This window comes from Ambystoma mexicanum, chromosome 7p, assembly GCF_040938575.1.
Source record: "Ambystoma mexicanum isolate Mex_15411 chromosome 7p, UKY_AmexF1_1, whole genome shotgun sequence".
Lineage (NCBI taxonomy): Eukaryota > Metazoa > Chordata > Amphibia > Caudata > Ambystomatidae > Ambystoma > Ambystoma mexicanum.
Genome location: NC_090939.1, coordinates 60,372,740 through 60,397,635, shown reverse-complemented (window position 1 = coordinate 60,397,635; position 24,896 = coordinate 60,372,740). Strand labels below are relative to the sequence as shown.

The window sequence follows — 24,896 nt, the reverse complement described above, 5'->3', positions numbered from 1 at the left end:
TGTGCATAAACTGGGCAATATTAGAAAGACCAAAGCAAGAGTGACGTTGGACACAGTTGTAATTGGACATGTTAAAAATGTAACTGGATTTTCTTGGTGGCCGGAACCCACAACCTGATTCTATGGTCCATCATTGGATCTTTAAAAGAGATCTTGTAGGACCGCATTGAAAGTACTTTTCTTCTTCTGCACTTAGTGGGAGATCCATCAAATAGTATGCTGCAGAAAATAAGGCCCACAATAAGGGTTTTCTATGGGACTGGATTGTCTCCCTGATCATTTTTCATTTTTCCCCCCCTTTGTGCCTGCAGGGACCAGTATAAGTGTTGACGTAACCAGTAACACCAGCACCGTCTTGGAGGGGGAGAGTCTGCGTTTTGCCTGTAAAGTTCGCTCTGTGGCTGCACCACAAAGTCGTCTCTCCGTGGCCTGGCAGTTGGTGGACAAGCAGAGCCATCGAAGTGATGTGGTTTCCCTGGACCGCGACGGGACTCTGCGCCCAGGCCCCTCCTACCAGGAGCGTGGGGGCTTCGGGGGCATCCAGATGGAGCAGGTGCAGCCTCAGGCCTTCACTCTAGAAATCTTCAGCAGCCTCAAGTCCGATGAGGGCACGTACGAGTGTCACGTGGCCGAATGGGTGCCGGGAACCGATGGAGAGTGGCAGTTGATCGGGGAGCGGTCCGACAGCACGCCAGTGTCCATCACCGCTCTAGGTGAGTAGAGGTCTAAATGGACAAGTGGAGTATCCAGCATTGCAAGAGTGGGTGGGGGGGCAAGCCATGTAAAAAGTCCTCCTACTCCCCCCTCCCCCCCCCCCAAATGCAGTGCGTGCAATTCCATATGATCTCATTCGCGCCCACAAACCGCCCACCCCTCCCCATATCTACCTTTTTGGTAACATTAGTGGTAGGTAGATGCAGGAAACTTATCTATTAGAGCTCTGTCCAGGCCCTCTGGGGCAAAATACATGCAAAGCTCCTGATTTGCATATGGATTGCACCAACGGAAGTGACTTCACAGGAAAGGACATTGCAAGGAGCATCATCAGTCTTTGATGCTTGGAGGCCCCATGGAAGTGACTTTAGAATAAGTTGCCATAGGTAAGCCAAGTGGCAAATAACTTTGTGGTGCAAAATATCTAAATTGCACTATTGTTGTTTATCGATCAACTCTATAACCAGGCTTTTTAAAAATAAATAACAGCATGATATAGCAACATAAGCTCTGAAGTGAATCACAGAGCTGAAGATAAGACATGGTGTGATTTAATGATCTGCCCAGGATCACACACTTTGGTTAAATGGTGAAACCGGGATGTGCACAATTTAAGCAACTGAGCACATCTTCCCAGGTTTAGTTGATGTTATCCCTTTGTATTTCATGTGCTTAAATAATACTTTATAGCAATGCCTTGGAAGCAAAGCACATTACATAAGAAATTACCCTTTCATAATTAACTTTACGCTATATACATCATCATAGAAATATACTGAACAATAAGAGGATGGCTTTAGTTTTATTCTCCCCATCCTGCATGCAAAGTCACAATAGCATCATGTAGATTAATGTGAGCCTAACAAATTCCCCTTGGGTTTTAAAGCCTTAGTCATTATTTCATAAAGCCTGCAGCATTATGCACCCTTCTCACTGCTGATCCCTCCCTCCCATGCACATTTCTAAAGGGACAAAAGTCCCTGCTAATAGCCCTCCTGCCTCCCATCAGTGCCTAGTGGCTCACATTAGCTCACAGAGCTTCTTGGGACATTGTCCCCCCGTTTGGAAAGGGTAAGGTGACCGTGCTCAGAAGGAATTGCTCAGCACACATTGAACTCCCAGCGGGACACCTTTCCCGTTGGGCACCCTCATTGAGGTGCTGATCGGGAGAGGTGTCCCAGTGACAAAAGTTCCGGTCAGTCGCTCAAAAGAGCCTGTGTGGGGCGGGGTGCAGCTTGCTGCCCCTGCTCGGTACTCCACTGAGTAGAGTTCTGGAGGGCAAAGTAGGGGTATAAAAGAGGGAAGCCTACGCTGGGAGTAGAAAGCTACAGAAGAGGGCTGCGAAGCTGCTCAGTGAGTTTACATTCACAGAGAAAGAAACAGGAATTTGGGGGAGGAAGAGCGGGTGTCTGGGTGAGGAAAAATGGCGATGATGGCAGTGTAGTGAAGGGAGATTGCAAGGCAAAAGGAGCTGCATTTTGGAAGTGAAGGGTGGTAAAAGGGCAAACATGAAGTAGGACTTGGCATTTCTCAGGCAGGCACTGAGTGTAGGCATGGGTAGAGAAGGTTGGTGGTAAGGGTACCTGCTCCTGTAGCGTGCCAGATTCTGAATGGGCGAGGAGAAGTGGGTTTAGGAAGGTGCACTGGCGAAGGAAGGTGCCAGCGGGCAATGCCCCCACGTGTATTCCAGCCATTTCTATTTTGCAGGCAGGTGATCCGATTTTCCCCTTTTTTGTATTTTCATCCCTGCTAAATTTTAGAAATTATGTTTTAAAAGCTTGTCTATAGAGTTTGATGTTTGCCCCCAAATGGGTGCTTGTGCCCGTTATCAGCCATTCTTTGTTCCCCGTTTCAAATAAAGATTGCTTAAGAAATCCAGTGCCCAGTCGGGAATAATCCAGTTGACGTCACTTCCTGTGACGCCACTGAGCAGGAGCCTTCACTTGGGCATCCTCGCGGCGTTCGCGAATTGGCACCTGTCGTCGCATGTCTAGATCTGAGGAGACCCCGTCTTCTGGCCCAGCTCGTGCAGCAGTTGACCCCCAGTATCCCCCCCAGGAGTATTCATGAATCGCAAATTCGAAGGTTCCAAAATCCAAGCCTTGCCCTGCATTTTCCAGGACTGGAGTTGGAATTGTAAATGAGAGCCTTAGGCTGGTTCTTTCCTATAAATATTCCATCTCGTCTGTGCTTTGCCCTGCCCAGTCACCACTGGCTTTTCTGGAGCTGCTTCTCCGAGAGCACGGACTCCCTGCCCTCGCTCTGTCCCTCTCCCCTAAGCCATACTGCCCTGAGATGGAAGGCGACCGGATCCATGTCGAGTTCCCCCCTATCGGTTCCTAAAGGTACAGGCTCCAAGTGTGTACCGGGCCTGGAGCCAGCCCCTTCTAGAGGTGGCTGGCATGCTCTGTATTCCTGCGCCCATCTTGGGACCATTCAGCCATAGGAGTAGCGAGCTGTGCGGGCCTGTGCCAATTCCCTGAATCCATCCGCCCTAGAGGTGGCAGGCTCTGTATCCCTGTTGTCTGCTCCCTGAATCGCACACCTGGGAGTTGGTCTCTGTATCCATATTTTGTGTGCCTGTCAATCCTTAATAGTTCTATCCGATCCTACAGGAGAAATTCTCTGTGATTCCCGATTTGCCCATCGCCAGGGGTGTTGCTAGGTCTGGAAAAGATCTGGGGCTACACTATTGTCTGGACTCTCGGGACTCGGGGCTAGCTAGCCTTTTGGTTGTATTCCTTGAGCTTCTATCTGGGGCTACAACCTAAAGACCCAGGGCTATAGCCCCCGTAAGCCCCCCACGAGCGACGCGTCGCTGAAGCACCTTGCAAGATATCGAATCCCACAAGTGTGCGCTCCTCTGAGCCATTAATCCTTAGTTACACGTTCTGTGCCTCCAGATGTTCTGAACTACAACTCCCATGATCCTCATTGCTGATTATAGTGGCTAGCTAAGGATAGTGAGGGTTGAAGTCATCTAGAGAGCCCCGTTATGAGTAACCATAATATAAGCTTGGTGTCCTGTGCTGATTTAATGGCTTAGCAGCGGGCCTTTGTGTTCTTTTACCAGCCCCTGTAATCGGGAACCAGGGACTGCCTTCTTCTTTACTTTTTGTCCAACTGACCGTCTTTTTTTCTCTTTCCAGACTTTGGCTTTGCCGTCACTGCCATATCACGTACGCCAGGTGTGACCTACAATGACTCCTTTGACTTGCAGTGTATCCTGAAACCCCACTACCCATCATGGGTCCCCTTGTCGGTGACCTGGCGCTTTCAAGCATCTGGTGCCAGCGAGTTCTACGACCTGGTCACTTTCACCCGGGACAGTGGTGTCCAGTGGGGCGAGCGGGCCGCGAACTTCCGCAGCCGCACGGCCATTGAGAAGGCGGAGGCCAGCAATAATGTGCGCCTGAGCATCAGCCGGGCCAGCGACTCCGAGGCCGGCAAGTACCAGTGCGTGGCGGAGCTCTGGCGGAAGAACCACAACAACAGCTGGACCAAGATGGCGGAACGCGCATCCAACCTACTGGAGATCCGAGTGCAAAGACCAGGTGAGAACTAGCAACGTGTGTGTGTGTGTGTGTAGGCCTGCATGGGAGATGTTTGTGAGACCTCAACCATGGGATTGGTCTAGTCGCATCACGTGACAATAAGTGGCCTGTGTTCTGCATTCTTTTAATGGCGGGACATGTCAAGTTCAAAACTTCCCCATGCCATACGTCATTAGAAACAGCAGGGGGAGCACGAGAGCATGGCAGATGTAAATGGAACCCAGGTGGGTGAGGATGGGCGGTAAAGGGAACGGTGTTTGAGCACCCATGGACCTCAACAAGCCTTGGTCAGAGTGTACTGTGACCACACGCCAGCCTGGACGGCCAGAAGCCCTGGTAGGGGATGCTCCTTGTTGGAGGAAGTGCTTTGTTAGGTGATCCTTGAAGGTGGGGCTGGCCACCTGTTCTGAGGTCATGGGGGAAGGTTGTTTCAGGGGAATGGTGGAGGGAGGCTGAGCTGTAGGAGTCTGAGGCACTTGGGAGTCGGGACTCGCTGAAGACTTTGGGCAGAGGCGTTGCTAGAGGGGATCTGGGAGGGGGGGCTACATGTCTTTATACCGAGATATTGTATACTGAATGTCCATATATCGAAACGTATATCTTGGAAACATTCATATTGAATGCATGTTTCCAACCCCTAAAAACCCATCCTGACCGTTTCCCCTAAAAAAATCAACCCTTAACCCCACCCTAAATAGATTCGATATAAAGGTTTTCAAGATATAAGTTTAGATATATGTGGGATTCAATATATACACTGTATACCTGGGAGGGCTATAGCCTTGGGTCTTTTGGTTGTAGCCCCGGATAGAAGCTCTTTGGTTACAAGCAAAATGCCAGCTAGCCCCGAGTCCCGACATTAGCATAGCCCTGGATCTTCTCCAGACCTAGCTGCACCCCTGACTCTGGGGATTTATTGCACCTCTGGGGGTGTATTGGTTAGCCCCCTCCACCTGGTGAAGAAAGGCTATTATCAGTTTTTTTAAATCGGAACTAGTAACTTGTATAGGGTACTGGGTAGGCCCAGAGGCAACCCGCAGTAGCCATAGAGTGTGGGTGACTGAAAGGGGGGGGCTGGCAACCAAACTGGATCAATGTTGAGGGACTGAAGTGAGTAAAGTGGCGGCTTTTGAAGTTTGCTGTGGGTGTGGTCAACGTAGAGGGCAACCTTTGCACCCGGGATTGCTGTCGCAGGTGGAGGTCAGAAGAATGAACAAGTGGGGTGGGAGGTCTCTTGGATAGTTAACGAGAAGGGAGTGTTCTTGATCTTGTGTGGGTAGGCGGAGGCCATGGCTTGCGGTCCTCTGGCAGAGCGGCAGTCTGTCGTGGGTGAAGGGGTAGCATGGGGAAAGGGTGCTAGTATTGGGTGTTCACTGGGGGAAGACAATAGGCAGGCCACTAGGACACAACTTTGAGACCCGCTCCCAGAAGATGAAGTTGAGGAGCCCGGGTCACGTGGTACCCTGACCCGGAGCACGGTCAGGCAGTGGGGGCGGGGAGAACCCTACGAAAGCCGGCCCTACAGTGGCCGAGGTGGAGAGCCCAGGCCGAGCAGATGGGGGTACCGCTGGATGAGGGGTCCTCAGTGAGTTGGTTGTAAAGTCTTTGTAGAGTTTTTAAGGAAAAATCTATTTGTTTACAGCTAATAAATTGTGCTTGTTGGGTCTCCACGTGCAGTCAATGTTTACATGTTTTTTTACATCTGCCAGTGGGTCTCCACAGCCAGGCACATTAAAAATACTTTGCGGGAGCCTAAATAACATACATTATTATTTTTTAAAAAAATATGGTTTCTGGGTGGCTTCCCCCAGAAAAGGGAAATCATTTCTACAGCCAACGCTTAAAGCACGATTTGACAATCCAGCAGCGCCGAAACGGAGAAATAAGTAGGTCAAGGCACTGCACGTTCTGTGCGTGCTGCTGACTGGTTGGGCGGAATGGCTCGTGGGATCTCTGGCGGTGTCTATATAGCCACTGCGTCGCAGGTGCGTCTCCTGCTCGGCGCCCGCGTCTCCAAGGCACTCTGCCCCGGGCAGTACCTGCAGCTCTGGGCGGGGTAGACCGACTGGTGCCCCCGGATCTGCCAGCCGTTGGGCCCTGGGGGTTCTGCTGCCACTTCGGGAGGGCTCTTGCTCTGGGCTTTAGGCGGTGCTTGGCAGGATGCCTGGCTGGGCTCTCCCCTCCCCCCACACGCTGCCTTTCTTTAGCCCGCCCCATTGGCTGCCTCCCTCCTCCTCCTCTCTTCCTGTACTTCTGTCTCTTCCTTCCTCTCCCCCACCACCCCTGCCTGGTGCTTTCACTGTCCGTCTTTTCCCCACCTTTTCTTTTTCTCCTGTTTTCTCCCCTTCCCCCTTCTCTCCCTCTCCTTTCCCCGGCCTGCTTCCTCCCCTTCCATGCCACTCCCAGGTCCCTCTCCTTTTCTTCTCCCCTTCATGTTAATTTCCCTTTCTCTATCGCTAGGGTGACCAGACGTCCCGATTTTCCAGGGACTGTCCCTGTATTGGGTGCTCTGTCCCCCTTTCTCAAGATTATGTTCCCACTGGAAACTGTCCAGGTTTTTGGTAGTGGGTCTTCATGGCCGGCAGGCAGGAATGCACAATCTCGCACCTAAGAAATGCAGCATTTTACAATTTAAGATAGTATTCGTTTGTGATACATTAATTATATGTGTTTATTTGAACTGTAACACTTAAACCCCCTTCTCCTCCAACTGCTACTGAAGTGTAGTGCCTTGACAGCCACTTTCAAGAGTTAGTCCTACTTTCCTCTTAGTTGCCCTGTCCCAGTTTTTTCCTTTTTAAATCTGGTCACCCTATCTATCGCTCCCAGTCTCATCCTCCCTCCAGAGGCGTAGCCAGGATTGTCTAACAAATGGGGCCTGAAGCTGATGTCGTTTTGCACATCAGTGACATTAACAGCTGTGGCAATGACTTCTGTAAATGCCCACACAGTGCTGCCGAGTGGGCATTTACAGATTTAGAAAGAATGCCTACCCACAGGACAGCAGGATGCATAGAACAAGATCTGCAAGGACTAGGATGTATAACCCACTAAACTTATGCTCAAATCTCTGCATACCTAAATCACCCGAAAATCCACACAACCATCTTCTCACTCAGCAAATCTTACACACTTCACCACACCGCAACAACAAACACATAAACTGCACCAACAGCACACGAGGTCCCGCATCGGTACGATGCTCGCACCAAAGCTCAGCACACAGTGAAAACCGAACTGAAGCCGCCAACAGCACACCACTTCTCTCACTCTCCTACTCCCTCGTCCCCCGACGAACCTAACCCGCTCGCCTTCCTGCTTACGAATCTGCCTGAGCACGTGGGGACCATTGCGTTGGTGACGATTTGCACTATAAATACCTTTTAACATTGACTTTTTGGGTGGGCCTTGTCCACTCAGGCCCTACCCTGTCTACGAATCTGCCTCCCTCTTTTCACTGCACTTCTTCCTCTCTCCCTACTTCTCTCTCCTAACCTCTTCTCTCCCAGTCCCCACCTCTTCTTTCCCAGTCCCACCTCCTTCGTCTGCCTGATCTTTTTCTCCCTTCCTCCCTTCTTCTCTTCCGCTTGTCTTTCTTCCGCCCCCCCCCCCCAAAAGCCCCCTCTGTATCTAGTGATCTTCTTGGCGCTGACCTCTGGCCCAACTCAAGGTCTCGCTCATCCCTTTTGTCGCTGCTCTTCTCTGAGGTGGTGTCTCGCTCTTCCCTTCCCAGTCCCTATCCTGCATGCACCCAGTGTGTGGTCCCACTCGTTCTTCCTTACAAGTCATAGCTCTTGCATCAGTTCAGGGTCTCGCACTTCCTTTACAGTCACTGCTCCTGCGCAGGGTCTTGGTCTCACTCTTCCCTTGACGGGCCCTATTCTCACACCCAGTTCAGGGACTCGCTCTTCCTTCCCAGTCGCTGCTCCTGCAGAGCATGTGGTTAGCACTCTTCCCTTGGCAGGCCCTATTTCCACACCCAGCAAGGTCCCGCTTTTCCTTCTCGAGGCTTGGGTCTCACTCTTTCCCTTGACGGGCCATTTTCTCACGCCCAGTTCAGGGTCTCGCTCTTAATTCTCAGTCACAGCTACTGCACAGGGTCTGGGCCCCGCTCTTCCCTTAGCAGTGGCTTTTTACACACCCAGTTTGGGGCACTCACTCTTCCTTCCCAGTCACTGGTCCAGCCATAGGGTCTGGGTCTCCCTCCTTCCTTGGCAGGCCCTTTTCTCACATCCCGTTCAGGGTCTCGCTCTTCCTTCTCAGTCGCTGCTCCTGCGCAGGGTCTTGGTCTCACTCTTCTTCTAGTAGTCGCTTTTCGCACACCCTTTTCAGGGTCTCACTCGTCCTTCAGTCACTGCTCCTGCACAGGGTCCATCTCCCTCTTCCCTCGACAGGCCCTATTCCCACACCCAGCAAGGTCTCCCTGTTCCGTCTCAGGGTCTGGGTCTCACTCTTTCCCTTGACGGGCCCTATTCTCATGCCCAGTTCAGCGTCTCACACTTTCTTCTCAGTCACTGCTCCTGCACAATGTCCGAGTCTCCCTCTTCACTCGACAGGCCCTATTCCCACACGCAGCAGGGTCTTGTTCTTCCTTCTCAGTGACTGCTCCTGCAGTGTCTCTCTTCCCTTGAGTCACTAGTCCACACTGGCATGACGGGGGCCCCCGCGGTGTAGGGGGCCCCGGCAGGACATGTAACAGAAATAATTTCTTTATGAAGGCAGAGTGACTACAAAAAGAATTTATTTTTGAAGTCCGAGGGCTCCGTCCTCCCCATGGCATGGAAGATGCTAGGCTCGAGGCCTCCATGTCATGGGGTAGGGGGAGCCCTATGACTTCAAAAAGAAATAGTTTGTGAAGGCAGAGTGACTTCCAAAATAAAGAAATTATTTCCGTAATGGTTTGGTCCTTAACGGAAATAATTTCTTTATGAAGTCAGTGGGCCCCCATTACGGGTTTGGCGGTAGCCATGCCGGTGCTACCGGCAGGTTGCCGCCAGACCCGTAATGATTTACTGGTGCCCAACTTCCCGGTAACACCAGGGGATTACAACCCCGGCGGTCCGGGAAGTCTGGCGCCGGCAAATGGTAAGTCCTCATTTCCATAGTCCTATTGGACTCTATGGTAATGGAGACCATGGAAGCACCGGCACTGTTAATAACGGTGCAGGTGCTTCCATGAAAACTCTGCGGGTGGGTTTCATTCTGCCCAGCAGGTCTGAGCTGCCGGGTTTGACGGCAACCGCCCGCAGAGCTGTAATATGCCGGTCCGGAAACAACGGTGCTGGTAAGCTTACCAGCACCGTTGTTTCCAGACTGGCATATTTGTAATGAGGCCCAATTTCATCTTGAAGTATTAGGGCTCCCCTTAACCCCATGATGGGTGCGTGTGTGAGTGTATGGTGAACGGGTGCACACTTAAATGTATGGGTCGGTGCCTGGGTGTGGGTGCCTGTATGGTGAAGGGGTACACAATTAAATGGACGGGTGGCTGCCTGGGTGTGAATGTATGGTGAAATAATGCACACTTAAATGTATGGATGGCTGGGTGTGCGTGTGTGTATATGGTGATTGGTGTGCGTGCTTGCGTTCAGGGGCGCAACAAAACCTACATTTCGGGGGGCTAACCCTTCAAATGTTGGGAGAGGCGCTAAATTAATGGGCGGTGGGGGAGGGGCAAACGTATTTGTTTGGGTGCATCTAATTTCTTTACTCATTTTAATGAGACTATTCTAGTGTAGCTTCAATGTTAGAAGCAGTTTACTCTCCCCTTTAAGGTTGAAAGCACCCACTTATGGACTGCTTTGAGAATGAGTGGTCTCCTGTTCCTTCTCTACCCTTCCAATCACTCCCCTGGCATGCAAGTATTAAACCCACATCACGATTTCAATTGCATAAAACATTTGGTATTTGAAAGCAGGTACTAACTGTGAAATGCTTTAAGATTAGCTGGGCTCTTGTTAAAATCGAAACCCAGGTGCCATTTAACATCTGTGCCCTGTTCTGTCTGGCAACTGCTCTAAAGGTCAGCCAGGTTGAATCAACAAAAGTAGCCCAAAGTTTCAGGGGTAGGTGCTGAATCCCAGTCCACTCAAAGGTGTTGCACCAATACTTGTGTTTAATGCTTTGATTGCTCATTACTACTAGCCCTATTCTTCCTCGTCCCAGTGTGTATGAGAAAGTACTTGTGTATAAGGCACTCTGCGTCATACACAAGTACTGGGATGAGGTAGAGGTACATGGAGGTAATGCCTGACTTGGATACCTGTACTATTCATTACTCCTAGTCCCACTCTTCCTCATCCCAGTACTTATCTATGAGGCAAAGAGCCTCATACCTAAGCTCTGGGACAAGGAAGAGTTGCATGGAGGTATCAGGCTAAGGAGCTGATTTTGGTGGTTGGGGTAGGGGTGGTAGGGAGAGCGGATGTGTGGGGGGGGTAGGATTGTGCAACAAATCATAATGCTGTCCATGTCCAGGTTAAGCAGGCATGATATGTGTTATTAGTGGTTAGAGAGGCATTTTGGTGCAGCCAGTCTAGTCACTCCTCAGTTTGGTATGGCTTATTTTTAACTGGGCATTTCTGATAAAGCAGTTCTGCTAAGTGAATTACCTGGCTAGACTGCCATTTGGGTGCTGCCAGTCTAGCCGTTTCTTTCTGGGCATCTGATCAAATGATCAAATGATATAAGTCATTTATAACGCGCCGGTACACAAGTGTTTCTAGGCACGACAAGAAAAGGGAGGGAAGATAGAGGATGGACAAGACAAATGATCTTACTAAGCATTGTGTCATTCAGATCGTGCAAGTGCGAGAACGAGAAGTGCAAAGGGAAAGGGAGGGGGGAAGTGCAAGGGAGAGGGGAGGGAAAAACAGGGCAGCAATGCTCGGAGTAAGTGCTGTCAGGGCAGCACAGCTCTGGGTAGTGCAAGGAGAACAAGGGACTGTAGGGTTACAGTTACAGCCCCTAAGTGCATGGTAGGACCAGAGGCAGTGCAAGGGTGACTGATCAAGAAAGAGTCTCGACTCAGTGAGACTCTGAGGGTAGCCAAGCAACCAGTCTGTAAAGCAAACAGGTAGGTCAGGTGGGCCAGCAGGGGAGGGAGAGAGAGAGAAAGCAGAGGAGAAGAGGAAAGTTTTGAGCTGCTTCCGGAACTGCAGGTGGTCCGGCTCAAGTTTAAGAGGGGCAGGGAGGCTATTCCAGAGGGAGGCACCTGCGGAGGAGAGAGATCTACCCCCACTCTCTGCCTGGAGAAGTGTCTAACCCTTAGAGTGTTGTAGGTAGCTTAGCGAAGGGCTTGAGAAGAAACATATGTTGGAAGAGAGTGTTGGATGTAGTGCGTGCCCCAGGCCCAGAAAGCCTTGTGGACAATGCAAAGGGTGTTGAACTTGATCCTTGCAGCAACTGGGAGCCAGTGGAGAGATTTCAGGGCTGGAGAAATAAGATCCCTGGGCTTGAGGCCAAGGATAAATCTTGCAGTCCTGTTCTGGATTAGTTGCAGAAGGCAGATTGAGAAAGAGGCTGTTGCAGTAGTCCAGCCTAGAGAAAACCAGGGCTCTGGAGACCGTGAGCTTCTGGGGGAAAGTGAGGAAGGGAAGAGCTCCTTTGAGGAGGAGCAGCTGGTAGTGGGACTTCTCGGCGACATCCGAGATGTGAGCAGAGAAAGAGAGAGTGGATTCAAAGATGACACCAAGGTTGTTTGCCTCACAGGAAGGGCCCAAGGCGGGCAGCCAGAGTGAGAGGGGAAAATCAGGGGCAGGAGTCCAAATGAGAAGGATCGCCATCTTACTGACATTAAGGCAGAGATAGTTGGAGGCACACCAATCCTGAATCGCGGATAGACAGTCAGGAATGAGCGAAAGAGTAGAGGAGTCTGAGGAGAGCCTGAAGGAAAGCGGAGTGCCATCTGCATAACACTGAAAGTTAGAGGGAAGGTAGAGATCAGGTGGGCCAAAGAGGCCAAGTATAGGTTGAAAAACCATGGTGAGAGGATGGAGCGGAGAGAAGGGGACCAAGTTGGTCCTGGGAGGGGCTGTCCAAGAGGAAGGAGGTCAGCCACTCAAGGGCCTGATCCTTGATGCCCAGGTTCTCATGGAGTGGATTGATCAGGATGGCGTGGTTGACCGTGTCGAAAGCAGAGGAAAGATCATGGAGGATGAGGACAGAAGGAATGCTGGAATCCAGGTTAGAGAGCAGATCTTTACAGGTGTTCAGGAGAGCAGTTTCCGTGCCTTTGGCAGCTCTGAAGCCAGACTGAAGGTCATGGAGACAACCAACAGATTCTGTGTGGAGAGTAAGCTGGGAGATGGCCAGCTTTTCCAACAGTTTGCTCAGAAAAGGGGTGATGGAGATTGGGCGATAGTTTGCCGGGCAGGCAAGATCGGCAGATGGCTTCTTGAGGAGTGGGTGCATAAGGGAGTGGTTAAGGGGAGAGGGGAACGTTCCAGTGGCAAAAGAGTGATTACAGAAATCAGCCAAGGCTAGAGCGAGGGTGTCAGTATGGTCCTTGATGGTTTTGGAGGAGCAGGAGAGCACCTGTTTGGATGACACTTTCATAGATCAGACTTGTCTAGAAACCTCGTCAGGTGTTGTCAGAGAGAAAGAGGAGAAAGGAGGAAGAGAGGTAGAGATGGCCAAAAGGGGGGGGGAGAGGAGGGGGGAGAGGAAGAGGGAGAGGAGATGAAGAACAAGAGTTTTAGCAGAGAAGTGTGATGACAGAGCCATACAGAGGGCCTGGGAAGAAACAAGAGGTAAAGACTGCAACAGGAATGACCAGTTCCTTGCAGATAGAGTTTGGCCGTGTTAGAGGCCACAGGCTTCCATGTGTGTTCTCTTCTTAATGACTGTTAATGCTTCCACTGACATTTTGGCGCGACCAGTCTAGGTATGTCTAAATGTGGCCTGGCATGCTTTACTGTAATGTTATTACGCGTATACACTGGTCTACATTGTGCAGCCAGTTGGACATGTTTTCATTGTGGCATGGCATTTTTAATAGCAAAGCATTAATGTTCCTGTGCACTGTTGGTGACTTGCATGTATTGGATTGGTGTTACCCTACAAAACAATTGCAAACACTCTGGCTTTTTAGGCAAAAGTGTGCTGTATAATGCATTAAAACACATGTATATCTTTGTCCTAGTGCAGTGTCTGGCATACCCCTTCAGCAGCACGTTTGTGCGTATTTCGCAAGCGTGATAATCTATGCCAGCCCAGAGTTTGGCGTGATTTGTTGCCGAGTTGGGGGGGGGCCCCCTCAGCATGGCTCGCAGGGGGGCCCCCACATTCTGTGTTACGCCACTGCTAGTCCAGCACAGAGTCGGGGGTCTCGCTCTTCCCTTGACACTCCCTATTCCCACAGCCAGCAGGGTCTCGCTCTTCCTACCCAGTCACTGCTCCAGCATATATTCTGTGTCTCGCTCTTCCCTTGACACTCCCTATTCCCACAGCCAGTTCAGGGTCCCTCTGGCTCCCCTCTGACCAGTTTCCTCCTCACAGGCGGCCGGGGGGGCCTCTCGCCCTCCTCCCCGTGGTTCGCCCCCTCCCGCCTGGCCCGTGGTGCCCCGTGGCGCTGGTGCATTTTGCCATCGCACACATCCTGGGAGCAGTGAACAGTGCCCCCTTTGTCTCCTCAGTGAGCGCGTGTCGTTTACTCGCGGTGCTCGGGGGCCTACAGGGCACGCGGGTGCCCATGCCAGGCATGCGAGGGTCCGCTGGAGAGCACTAAAGGGCACACGTTGTAATGAGGGGGTCATTTTGTGCGTGACGCGTCGTGCGTCTCTATATTGTTGTGTGCAAGAAAGACGTGTTATGCAGAGATGGGTAGCGCAGTAGCCGAGTGCCTATGGCTCGCGCTCTGTTTTTTTTTTTTAATTTATTTGTTACTGTGGGTGGGGGGGGCAGAGTGTCACGGTCTGTAAGGGGAAGGGGTCACGACTGCATTTCAGGGTCACAGTGGGCAACAGTGTCTGTGCATGTTTTCTTTGCTCCCTCGGTGTGTTTTTTATTTAGCATTTTTAAAGCGTTCACACAGCCTGTGGGCATCGAGGCGCTGTTACAGAAATAGTTTTTTTTTATTGCGTAATTGTTTGTCTTAGTTGGGCATTTATAACGCGCTTAAATACCCAGAGGTTTCTAAGCACGGACAGGCGGATAGAACCTGTGTTGCTTCGTGTTGTCTTGCTTCCAAGGCGAGCATGTTGCCGGGACAATTCGGAGGGGTGGGGGGTTGGGGGGTGGGGTGTGTGTGTGTTTTGCGTTGCGTGTGTGCGTGCGCGTTGCATGTGTGTGTGTGTGCGTGTGTGTGTGTGTGTGTTTTGCGTTGCATGCGTGGTACCCGTACATTTTCTCTCTGTTGTAAGTCTTGCATTGTGTTCTTGTGAGTAATCTGGGAGTTTTGTTTAGTCTTTGTTGGCGTGTGTAGAGTACTATGTGTTTTTTGTATGTGCAATGCGCCTTGCATGCTTGCATGTCACACACATGCCTGCCAGTGTACAGGCTGTTGCTGTATTTGTCGGATTCCTGTGTGTATGTGTATGCGCTTGTTCTCGTGTGTCTTAGGTTGCCCGTGTTTGTTGTCTGTATATGTTTCTTCTGTACGCATGTGTAGTGTTTTCGGGTGTGTGTGCGTGTGTACCTCCGCTGCGCGCACGCTCCGCGCACGCTCCGCGGAGAGCCTGTAATCACCGGTGTCTTGCCGGAGCTGCTGTTCTCATCTCTTCTGCCGCTGAACGCCTGTTATTGGGCCTCTGGGAGCTGATCTTACAAGTCAGCGGTTCGTTGAATGAACTTTTTAAATGCGTTTCTGTGAATATTAGGCCTGCTGCCGGGAAGGCGCCTCCTGCACGTCTCTTATTGCTTTGGTGAGCTGCGCCAGCGTTATTAAAAAGAGGGAGGGAGGGAGGGAGTGAGCGATTAGGAAGCGGTGCCAAGCGCCTGCCGGGCAGGAGAGCGGTCTTTGTGTGAACGGCAGCGTCTTCCCAGAGAAGGCAAGTGATGGCAAGGAGCACCAGCGCCCTCCCGGGAACCGTGCGGTGAACCGGAAGGGCTTCATCGCTCCCCGGAGGTCTGTGTTTACAATGACATCATCGACAGACTCCTGGCAATGGCAGGAAGGCACGGTGAACTTGCTGCATGCAGTTCACTCCACCTGGTTTACTTCCAATGTGTGCAAAGCAACAGAGGTGGTGGCTGGAAGGTTTAGAATTAATCTTAACCTCTAACATTGCTCTGGGCAACCCTCCAGACTTTTGCTCTTCACCTGCGCAGCCATTACAGAAAGGGGAAAGACCATATGCAAATCAGGCTTTGTCCCACCCCAAAAGGGCCAGTCCAGCCCAACCTGCTTGGTCACATCCCTTCTGCACAGGCCACACGCACCCCCAGACATGTTTTGGCCTCATTGGGCATCATCAGTGAGGGGTAGGTTGGTTCTCTAGGCCCAGCAGGCACGGGACCCCCGTCTGGGCATACCTGTCCCACTCGTGGTGACTAAAGTTTAACAGAAGAGGTGATGGATGGATGGATGGTTTGGAATCCCTCCTTTCCAATGTATGCCATTTATTCATTCACCTGGAAGTTCTGTAGCGCTGGAAGAACGGCAAAGGTAATGTAAAATGGCTACAAAGTAATGTGGGCGGATGTGCAGTTACCAACTTGGTTAGCACCGCCTCTGGTGATTCACCATTAGCACCCATGTAGCGCACCCACGAGAGCTTAAGGCATCTGTGGATGAAAACAAAATAGACCTTCTACAGGGGATCCACAAGCCGCTGCATTCGTAAAGTCCCTTTCCTTTGTTGATGGCCTGCAAGGTGTGGTACGCTGGAAGAACCCGGCGAAGTCCATTCTCTCGACTGCTCCATTTCTCCAGCAGCTGCCCACCCTCCGGGTTACACAGGAGAGATGCAGGGCACTGCCACATTCGTCTGCTGGCAAACTATGGCCCTCATTACGAGGTTGGCGGTACCCCGCCAGTGCTACTGGCGGGTTGCTGCCAACCCCTGTAACACTGATTCCACCGCTTGATATCCCAGTGCCAGCGGATATCACATGTGGCAGTGGAACGGTAAATTCCCATTCTCGTGCAATCCCATAGGACTCTATGGGAATGGGGACACCGAAGCACCGGAACCATTGCTAACGGTGCTGGTACTTCAGTGAGAGACATGCCGATAGGGGCCTGATTTCCCAGCCACGCCGGGGGGGGGGGGGATCTGTGCCCCTACCGGCATTCTCGGACTATGGCGGTCCGGAAAGGTTGCTTCTGGACCGCCATACTCGTGATGAGGCCCAATGTCTTTACTCCACTCCTTAAAGAGGGCAAGTTGGGCTATGCGCTCACTGGGGCTGCCATTGCCACTCTGCTCGGTCCTGCTGCCGGTGCAACATTGCCCAGTTTCACACTACAGGCCAGGAGCTTGCTTCTGTGATATCAAATGTGTGCCTTCCACATTCGTAGGGGTTGTTCTTTCATATGTGTCGGGGGTGCGGGTCCTGCCGCACGCCACAGAAGCACATCTGGATGATTGATGGGCTGTGTGCGAGCTTTGATTTATCAGAGCCTGCATCGGGATGCAACCCCCCAGGTGTATTTTTGTCGCTTGGGAATTGAGCTTTTGCGCACCCCACCCGTAAACGCCTCCATGACGTCATACGAGGGTCGTCGTACCCCACATGCGGTACCAAGAACTGGGGAAAAAGCTTCCTGTACTTTGCGCGTAAGTTCGGTTTGGAGTCCTTGTGGCCCCCCTGGTGCCTCTGCTCTGGGGCTCCCGGTTTAAGCCGGACCAACCCTGAGCCAAAGGCATTCTGAGATCACAAACATGTCTGGAATTTGCTCCCTCTGCGCCACTCCTCATCTCCTGTTTTCCACACATCTAAAGACTAAGGTTGGGAAGCCCCTGACTGGGGTACGATGCGCCACATGTCGGAGAACCCTCGGTGCTGTGAGACTACCATGGTGGTGACTGGTGCAGTGAAGAAGCAGAGTAACATGACACAAGATTTCCCCTACTTTTGATACCGGTGGCCGTTCCATACTTCCTGGGCATACAAGTCCTCAAAGGCCATGACTGAAGGCACCCCATTTGTTCAGACGCCAATTGAGCAAAGATCCCCTCTGTGAATGTATCTTCGGACCCTCCAGCTACACAGTACCCTCAGACTTTTCTCTTCCACTGTGGCCTGTCACCACCATCAAGTAGAATGGAATATCCCCACCACCCTGCAAGGGCATACCAGTTGGCAGTGGGGATTTTGGCAAGCTCTGCAATGTTGGCAGAGACCTCCCCGCCTTGGGGCCTCATTGTTTGCCCTCAAATGAATTTCCATATTAGTTTCAAGTTTTCCCTGAACTAGTTTGCCCAGCACTACAACGTTCCCCTCGTCTCTAGCTGCAAGGCCCATTGGGTTCAGGAGTCCGTTTGCCCCCAATGTTTGGACCAGATGCTTGGTCTGAGTGGCAAGGAATTTTGAATGGTAATAAATGCACGTTGGTGATCTGAGCCATGGTCGCGTCCCAGGCCCCGTCTTCCTAGGGATATTGGCACTTTGACCTAGTGCCTTCGAGGAGATCGAGGACGGAGGATCCCCAAGGATGGACGCTTCAGACTGAGGCTGTCCAAGGTGCACATTTCCTTCTCAGCAAAGACGAGCGGAGGTCCTGTCCTCCTCCACCCCAGAGTCTGCTTGATCAAAGAAGCGGCCATCCAGTAGAAGGTGAACCTTCTGTGAAAGCCAAGACGAGGAGCAGTGCGTGTTCTCCCCTCTGCCGATCGGCTCACTGCTCTCATGGGGCGAGTCTCTCAAGGAAGAGTGCTTAAGAGCAGTAAGCCAGCAGAGACCCCAACGGGAACGGGCGAGCAAAAGGTGGATACCCTGGATGGCTGGATCACCCACTGAGAATAAGCAGTTTTAGCACCCTGGGGTGATGGCTCCACCTTCTGCTTGAACTGGTGCCACTATCGGCACAGCCACTTTATTAATGCCCCTGCCATGCCCATAACTGCCTCCCGGTCATCACAGCCGAGTACTGAGCTGTGAGTAGTACACGGACAACAGCACCACTTTTGATGTGCCAGCAGAACTCAGGGTGCCCGTCACCCGGAATGGACCTTGAACCCGCTGTTGTGGTCCAGCCACTGTGACTTTTTCTGTGGCAGGAGCCTTTACTTTGAAGTGTGTGTACCGATGGGGAACCTCTGTTAATGAGCCGCACTCTTAGCCGGGGCACCTGCCATTCAGGCACCTTCCACTCACCCCGCTGACCAGACACCATAGTCCACACTAGACCAGAGATCTTGCTTGGCAATAGGTGAGACTTGTCTCTGTCCGGTCCTGTTCTTCTCGTTTCCTCTGGCCAGAAGACCTCAGGACTGCGGAAAGCGATGATGGTTTGCATGGGGTTCACAGCAGCGTTACTTTCTCAGGCTGGAATGCACCTTTGGGTGTTACTTCTATGTCTAACCCCAGCACACTTGTGTGTTTGGGCCATGCTGTTTCCCTTTCCATTTCTGTCTCACCGCCTCCCCCTCCGCACCCTTGAACCACAGCGCCCTGAAGCATCTTTTTTGCTTGCGGTCTGATGCATCTAATGGGCCAATGGTGCAGAACTTCCACAAGAAGCCATTCCATCATTGGTTCCCACTATTCCACTTTTGTTTGGGGTCCAGCATTTCAATGGTTCGGGCACCCGACTTTTGGTTTTCTTTTTGAATACTGTGTTGTATGTTAATTATGCCAAGTAATGGCAGCTAGTTCATTGTCAAGGTAAATACCAACTACTGTATATTCATTGGCTGTAGTGTTCTCTGTATTATACTGCACCATATACACCTGCAAGCAACTGCTGCAGACCGCATGCCTAGATTGCTCGGCCTCTGCTACCCTAGGCGAGTCGAAGTCCTGCCCTAGCCCCTGGTGACATACTATCCAGTCTCTGGGCCCAGGGGGCGTGCAGGTAACATTATCTTTAGGAAGAACTGCTGCCGTGGGCTCCCGCTACAAGGATGTGGAGAACATTGGGTCACCCCTTGACTGACTTACCCATATATCCTGTTCTGGGAAACTGCAGCTCTGGCTTTCTAGACCCCAACCACTGTCTGCTCCAGATGATGCAATGTGTGATTTTCCAGAGATTGTAGTCTGGGTCTTTGGGACATCCAGGCCTGCTTCCCCCCGAATTTCCACCTTTCCACAAGTCCCCTGCTCGCACTCAAAATCCTTTCTCTGGACAAGGATCTAGTTTTCCATGCAATCGTTGTGAAGCTTATGAGGACATTTACAATGCAAAGAGTCAGGCACCTCACTATAAAGAAAGGGGTTCTAACCCCAATATTCTCTGGCGGGCATAGAGGGGCTTGCATTCCCACACTAGACAACGGTTTGTGTTTGAGGCCACCCATACTGTGGACACTTTGCGCACCCACCTCCTTGCTACCACAAGACCTCCAAACACCAAATACAGAGATCCGAAAATCAGTGCCGTTACTGGCCCTTTCCCCGGATCCAGCAAAAAATGTGTCCCGGATCCGGGAAATCCATTTTGGTGCTTAATTTATTTTAGCACGCGTTGGGATTGCTCAAGCACACGCTGGAAGCGTGCGTTGGGATTGCTGAAGCGTGCGTTGGGATTGATCAAGCGCGCGTTGGGATTGCTCAAGCGCGCGTTGGGATTGCTCAATCCATAGTAATTAGGACCATGAGCGAGACCCTTTCCCACTAGACCACGTGGAGGTCTGATCATGAACCCTCTGAAATCTCTGCAGGAAATAAGGTGCAGCTTTTTGTGTGTGAAAGGTCTGCACCTTTTATACTTTGCTTGCAACAACACAGGAAACTCCCCTCCCTGGAGCTATTTCCCAGGTGTTCATGGTTCTTCTTCTGGGAGGCAAATGTTTGTGGGGGAAGTTGAGAACCACCCTCTTATGTCCCCTTCCCCCGTTGCTGGTGGGATCCAACAGTAAAATCTGATGTGACCGACACGGCCCTGGGTAGATTCAAGGGCTCCGTACTCGATAAAGCCGATCGGTGCTCTAGGGCAGGTGCTTTATCGGAAGCCGGACATAGATTATTAAAAAAAAAAAAAAACAGGCCTGGGAGCCCGTCTACCGGGAACGAACATGGCCAAATAACCTGTTCTCTGGGAAGGTGCCCACTCGGGAGGGTCTAGAACCACGTTTTAGCTCACTGTACAGTAATATCCATTCGCAAATCCGCCTGGTCCCACCCACTCGAGCAATCCAGCACCGAAATGCTATGCAATTCTCCTCTGAACAAGAGTACCAACAGCAACCCCCCCCCCGGACATGTGTATCGGCCTAGTCAGACCTCATAAGTGAGGTGGTGCTGTACCTCTCTGAGCACAGTGAGCAAGGGGTCCATGTCTGGATTACCCAGGGTTACTTAGGGTGAAACCCAAAGTTCTTAAAAATTCAAAAACCGGTCTGGGAGCCACTCTATCGAGAATGAACATGGCCAAATAACCTGTTCTATGGGAAGGTGCCCACTCAGGAGGGTCTACAACCACGTTTTAGCTCCCTGTACCTTTCTCAAAGGAGAATTATAATGTTTCAGTTCACTTTTTGCCAATTGATCAAATGCCGTGCCTAAAACAGTGAAGGTCATTCGGTGTTGCAGGAAATGTAAATGACCCGGCCTCACTAAACCACTGGCTATTGTGGCAAGTGGGAATCGGGAGACGGACGCGCTGTCCTTGTCTTAAGGATTCTTTAGGGTTAAGGGTTTCAAACCTTACTGTGTCCTTGATGTATAGAGCCCTATCCTAAAGTATAGTCTAAAGGGTGTTCATCAGGATGTCCTACAAAGAAAACCAAGTCCCTTGTCCAGAGAAACGAGTCTGGTGTGGATTCTGCCCGTACCACTTTGAACGCAGTAAAACATCTTTACTAAAACCCAAGAAGAATCTGACGTCAACCCAGGAATGGTGGCTGTCTTCTGACCCCCTTGTGATCTCTCCTAGTCGCATTTAGCACGGGCTCCTAGTCCTTTTCAGAGTTCCAGTCACTACAACAAGTCTCTTGTTCCCTCTTGCCTTCTTTGGATTTTATCATAGCATCGTAGTCTCTAATTAGTCGCTTCTGTGTTACACTTTACTACATAGTTTCTAAGTCTCTGAAGCAGCCTGGGTTGCTTTCTGATTCACTCGTCAGTACCTGGTATTGTCCCTGGATTCCGCACCCAGGAGTCTTGCTCGGGCCCTCTCCAGTGGTCATACTTCTTCATTCTCTGGGTTGTCAGCCCACTCTGGACTTTGGTTTGTTATGTCCAGTCTTGGGATGGGGCGCTCTCATCCTTTCTTGTTGATTGGTCTCTCGTACTCTCACCTGGACTCCGCCGCCCATTTCTCCCCGGAAGCCATTGGATGGATCAAGTCATTCTTGAGCGAGAGAACGATGAGTCTTCTCCCCCTCAGCAGCAGCAGATCCCACCCCTATCTCATGTGGTGTTCCCCAGGGCTCTTGTGTATCCCCAACTCTATACAATATCTTCACCAAGCCCCTCTTTGATGATCTGGACCTTCTGGGTATCACCTACACTAATTATGCAGATGATACACAGATCCTCCTCCCGCTTTCTGGGGATCATGCAAAAGACACGGAATTGGTGAACAAGGTATACCTTATCATCCAGGCGTGGATGGCCACTCGTGGCCTCTGCCTTAACGATGATAAGACAGAGTTGATTATCCTGGGTACCAAAGCCAATATCAAAAAACTAGGTCAGGAATTCTCCTCATTCAACATAGATGGGAACATCATCCAAGTGTCCAAGGATGTAAAAACCCTGGGATTCTATCTTGATTCTACCCTATCACTTGATAAACAGCTAAAATCCCTTGCCTCCTCCACGGCCTACACGTGCAAACTGATAAGAGCCGGTAAACCATTCCTCTCCAATAAGAATTGCCTAATCCTGGCCAGAGCCTTCATTCTCTCCAGAATTGACTATTGTAATGCTCTTTAATCTGGAGTTAATAATAAAATAACCCAAAGACTACAAACATTACAAAATAATGCCCTGAGAGCAGCACTAGGCATTAACAAAAGATCCTACATCTCCTCCGCCAGACGCCACCACAACTGGTTGACCACGGAGAGCAAAATAAAACTCAAGATGCTACCCCTGACCCACAAAGCCCTTAATAACTCTGCCCCTAGTTACCTGACTGACAAATTCCACAGGAGAACATCTCTTAGACCAACCAGAGCTGTCAATTCTAATTGCTTGACAATACCGAACTTTAGACTCACTACTATTGGAGGAAATGGCTTCCCGGTAAAGGCTGATAAAACTTGGAACTCACTACCACAAGACCTCAGAGCGGACCTGCCCTACCTTTGTTTCAGGAAAAGTCATTCAATTCCTTACCTCGACTGACCTCAGTTGACCGGTGTTACCTACCTGCTACTGATATTAATCACTAGACCTTCACTCTATACAACTGTAATTCTGATTGACCTTCTTGAACCTGTATATTCTGTAATTATTTGTGTGACCTTATTGTATTTTCTAATGTATATTTTGCTATGATGTAACCTTGTAAGTTTTGCATTTTCTTGCCATTGCGCCCTGCTACCCCTGGGTCCGACACGTGCTACAAATGAATAAAACAAACAAACTCTGTTCTTTGGTTTCTCTTTTTCCACCTTCGGTTATAGTTGTTCTCACCCCCACTCTGGGATCTGATATCCGGCACGCCATCTTAAGTTTGGTTTCTTGTAGTCCATCTTGGGTTATGGTTACCAGAGCAATACAGCCTGCCAGAATATAGCCCTACCGTGGGCTATATTTTCTGGCACCGGGCCCTGGGGTATGACTTCTGGCTGGTACCCCCCCGCCCCCCCTGAACAATGGCATTTCTCACCCACTTTTGTGGCATACTTATTCTCACCCTGCCCTGATCTTTTCTGGTACCCCTACTGTCTCTTGGTTAGAGAACCTCTGATGTCCCTGGGTTCTCTGTGTGTCGCGGCGTTCTGCGAGCACCTCTGCGCAGCTGAACGCTACACCAGGCGTTTCTCTGCCTCCTCTGGACACACTCCCAGTAGACAGTCTTCCGGCCTCTGCCGCTCCGCAGGCTACCTCGCGCTCCCCTCTCCGTGTGAATCGTACATTTTTGTGCCACCCCAAATGAGGCATGTTTGTCCCCCACATTTTCAATTCTAGCATGGACGGTGTCTGAAATGGGTCAGAAGACAACTCAGCCACTCGTGTATAAAGTTGTGGGTCGGTGCACCATTCAGTTCCCAAATAACCAACACAATTGTTATCTTTTTGGCATAAAGAAGGATAAAATATTCCCTAGATTTGTCATACTATAATTAAGAAACTTCATGTATGCACTTATTTGGTGTTTGGTAACATGCTACAGACATGAGCAATGTTTCAGAGCGTCCAGGAGACATGGTTTGGGGACGCAGACTTTGGGGGTGATGGCTTAGAAATGAAAGGTCATGTTTTCATGGCGAGGGGCCTGGCTCGAGGCTTTCTGTGGGCTGGCGTTGGGGACAGAAATATTCACTTTGATAAGATATTGCAGTGTCATACCTCTACAGCACAGCTCTGCAACCTCTGGCTCTCCAGATGTTTCGGACTACAGCTCCCATCCCCTCTAACCAGCATAGTCTGTTGAAGGATCAGGACATCCTGAGAGGCAAAAGTTGCAGATCCCAGCACTGATGGTGCCTTTCTCAAATCTGCTTAATTGAACTCCCAGGGGGGCCAAGGGTTCATGCAAGTCCATGGTCTGTGCCCACCACCTGAGTTCGGAGATGGAGTTTTTTTTTCTCGGCTGCCATCTGGTGAAACGGAATTTGGTTCTCAGCTTGTGGGCAGCAGAAGGCAGCTCGGTTCTGAATGTGGGATGTCCTCCTGCGAAATACAAGACTGCCGGCACTCGAAGGCAATTTAAACCCGAGACTCTAAGAAGTTCTCACACCTGACCTGGGACAGCATGGGGTTCTGTCCTACGTCCTGGTCTGTGTAAAGCAGCAGCAGCCTCCAGTGCATGGCACAGAGACCCTACTCACCCACCCCCGACCCAAGCAGATGGAGCAGCCCATTAATGGGCTGGTGCAGTTCCCGCAAAGTTGGGGGGGAGGGGCTTATGGGAAGCACGCCCATCTGAAGGCGATTTCTGTACCATTGCATTAGACTGCATGAGTGCACCTCCTCTTAGTAATTGCCTGTGCAGGGGCCCTTTTACCAGTGGCTCTCAAAATGTTTGACAAGGCTTCCCATGATCCCTCAACATTGACCATGCTGGCTAGGGCTGATGGGAGCTGTAGTCCAAATGTTGCATACACCTGGTCTCTGATGTGTGGCGTCAGCATTCAGACACAGGTTTCAAGCCTCTGTTACGCTCCCTGCAGAATGCCGGCTGCGGGTGGTGTTGCCATGCAGGCAGTGGGTCTGAGATGGAACCAAACGCTCCACCTCCCTCCTGTCGGTCTTTCCTGTGAACCCCATCCTCCTCACCAGCACACACCCTCTTCCCAGCACCCCTTCTCTCCCAACACCTGAATTCTCTTCGTCTTCCCGCACTATCCATCTCTCCAGCTCCCTGGACCGGCAGCCGGCCCCCACCCACAGCTCCCAGCACCACCT

At 51.0% G+C, this 24,896-nt stretch overlaps 1 protein-coding gene across 1 annotated transcript in view; it reads left to right on the top strand.

Moving 5' to 3' along the window:
* IGSF3 (immunoglobulin superfamily member 3) overlaps positions 1-24,896 on the top strand; it is a 242,496-nt gene that overhangs the window by 170,388 nt on the left and 47,212 nt on the right. Inside the window, exons 6-7 of the mRNA XM_069635776.1 lie at positions 312-713; positions 3,864-4,268. Coding sequence (XP_069491877.1) covers positions 312-713; positions 3,864-4,268 — 807 coding nt within the window. The remainder of the gene's footprint in view (positions 1-311; positions 714-3,863; positions 4,269-24,896) is intronic.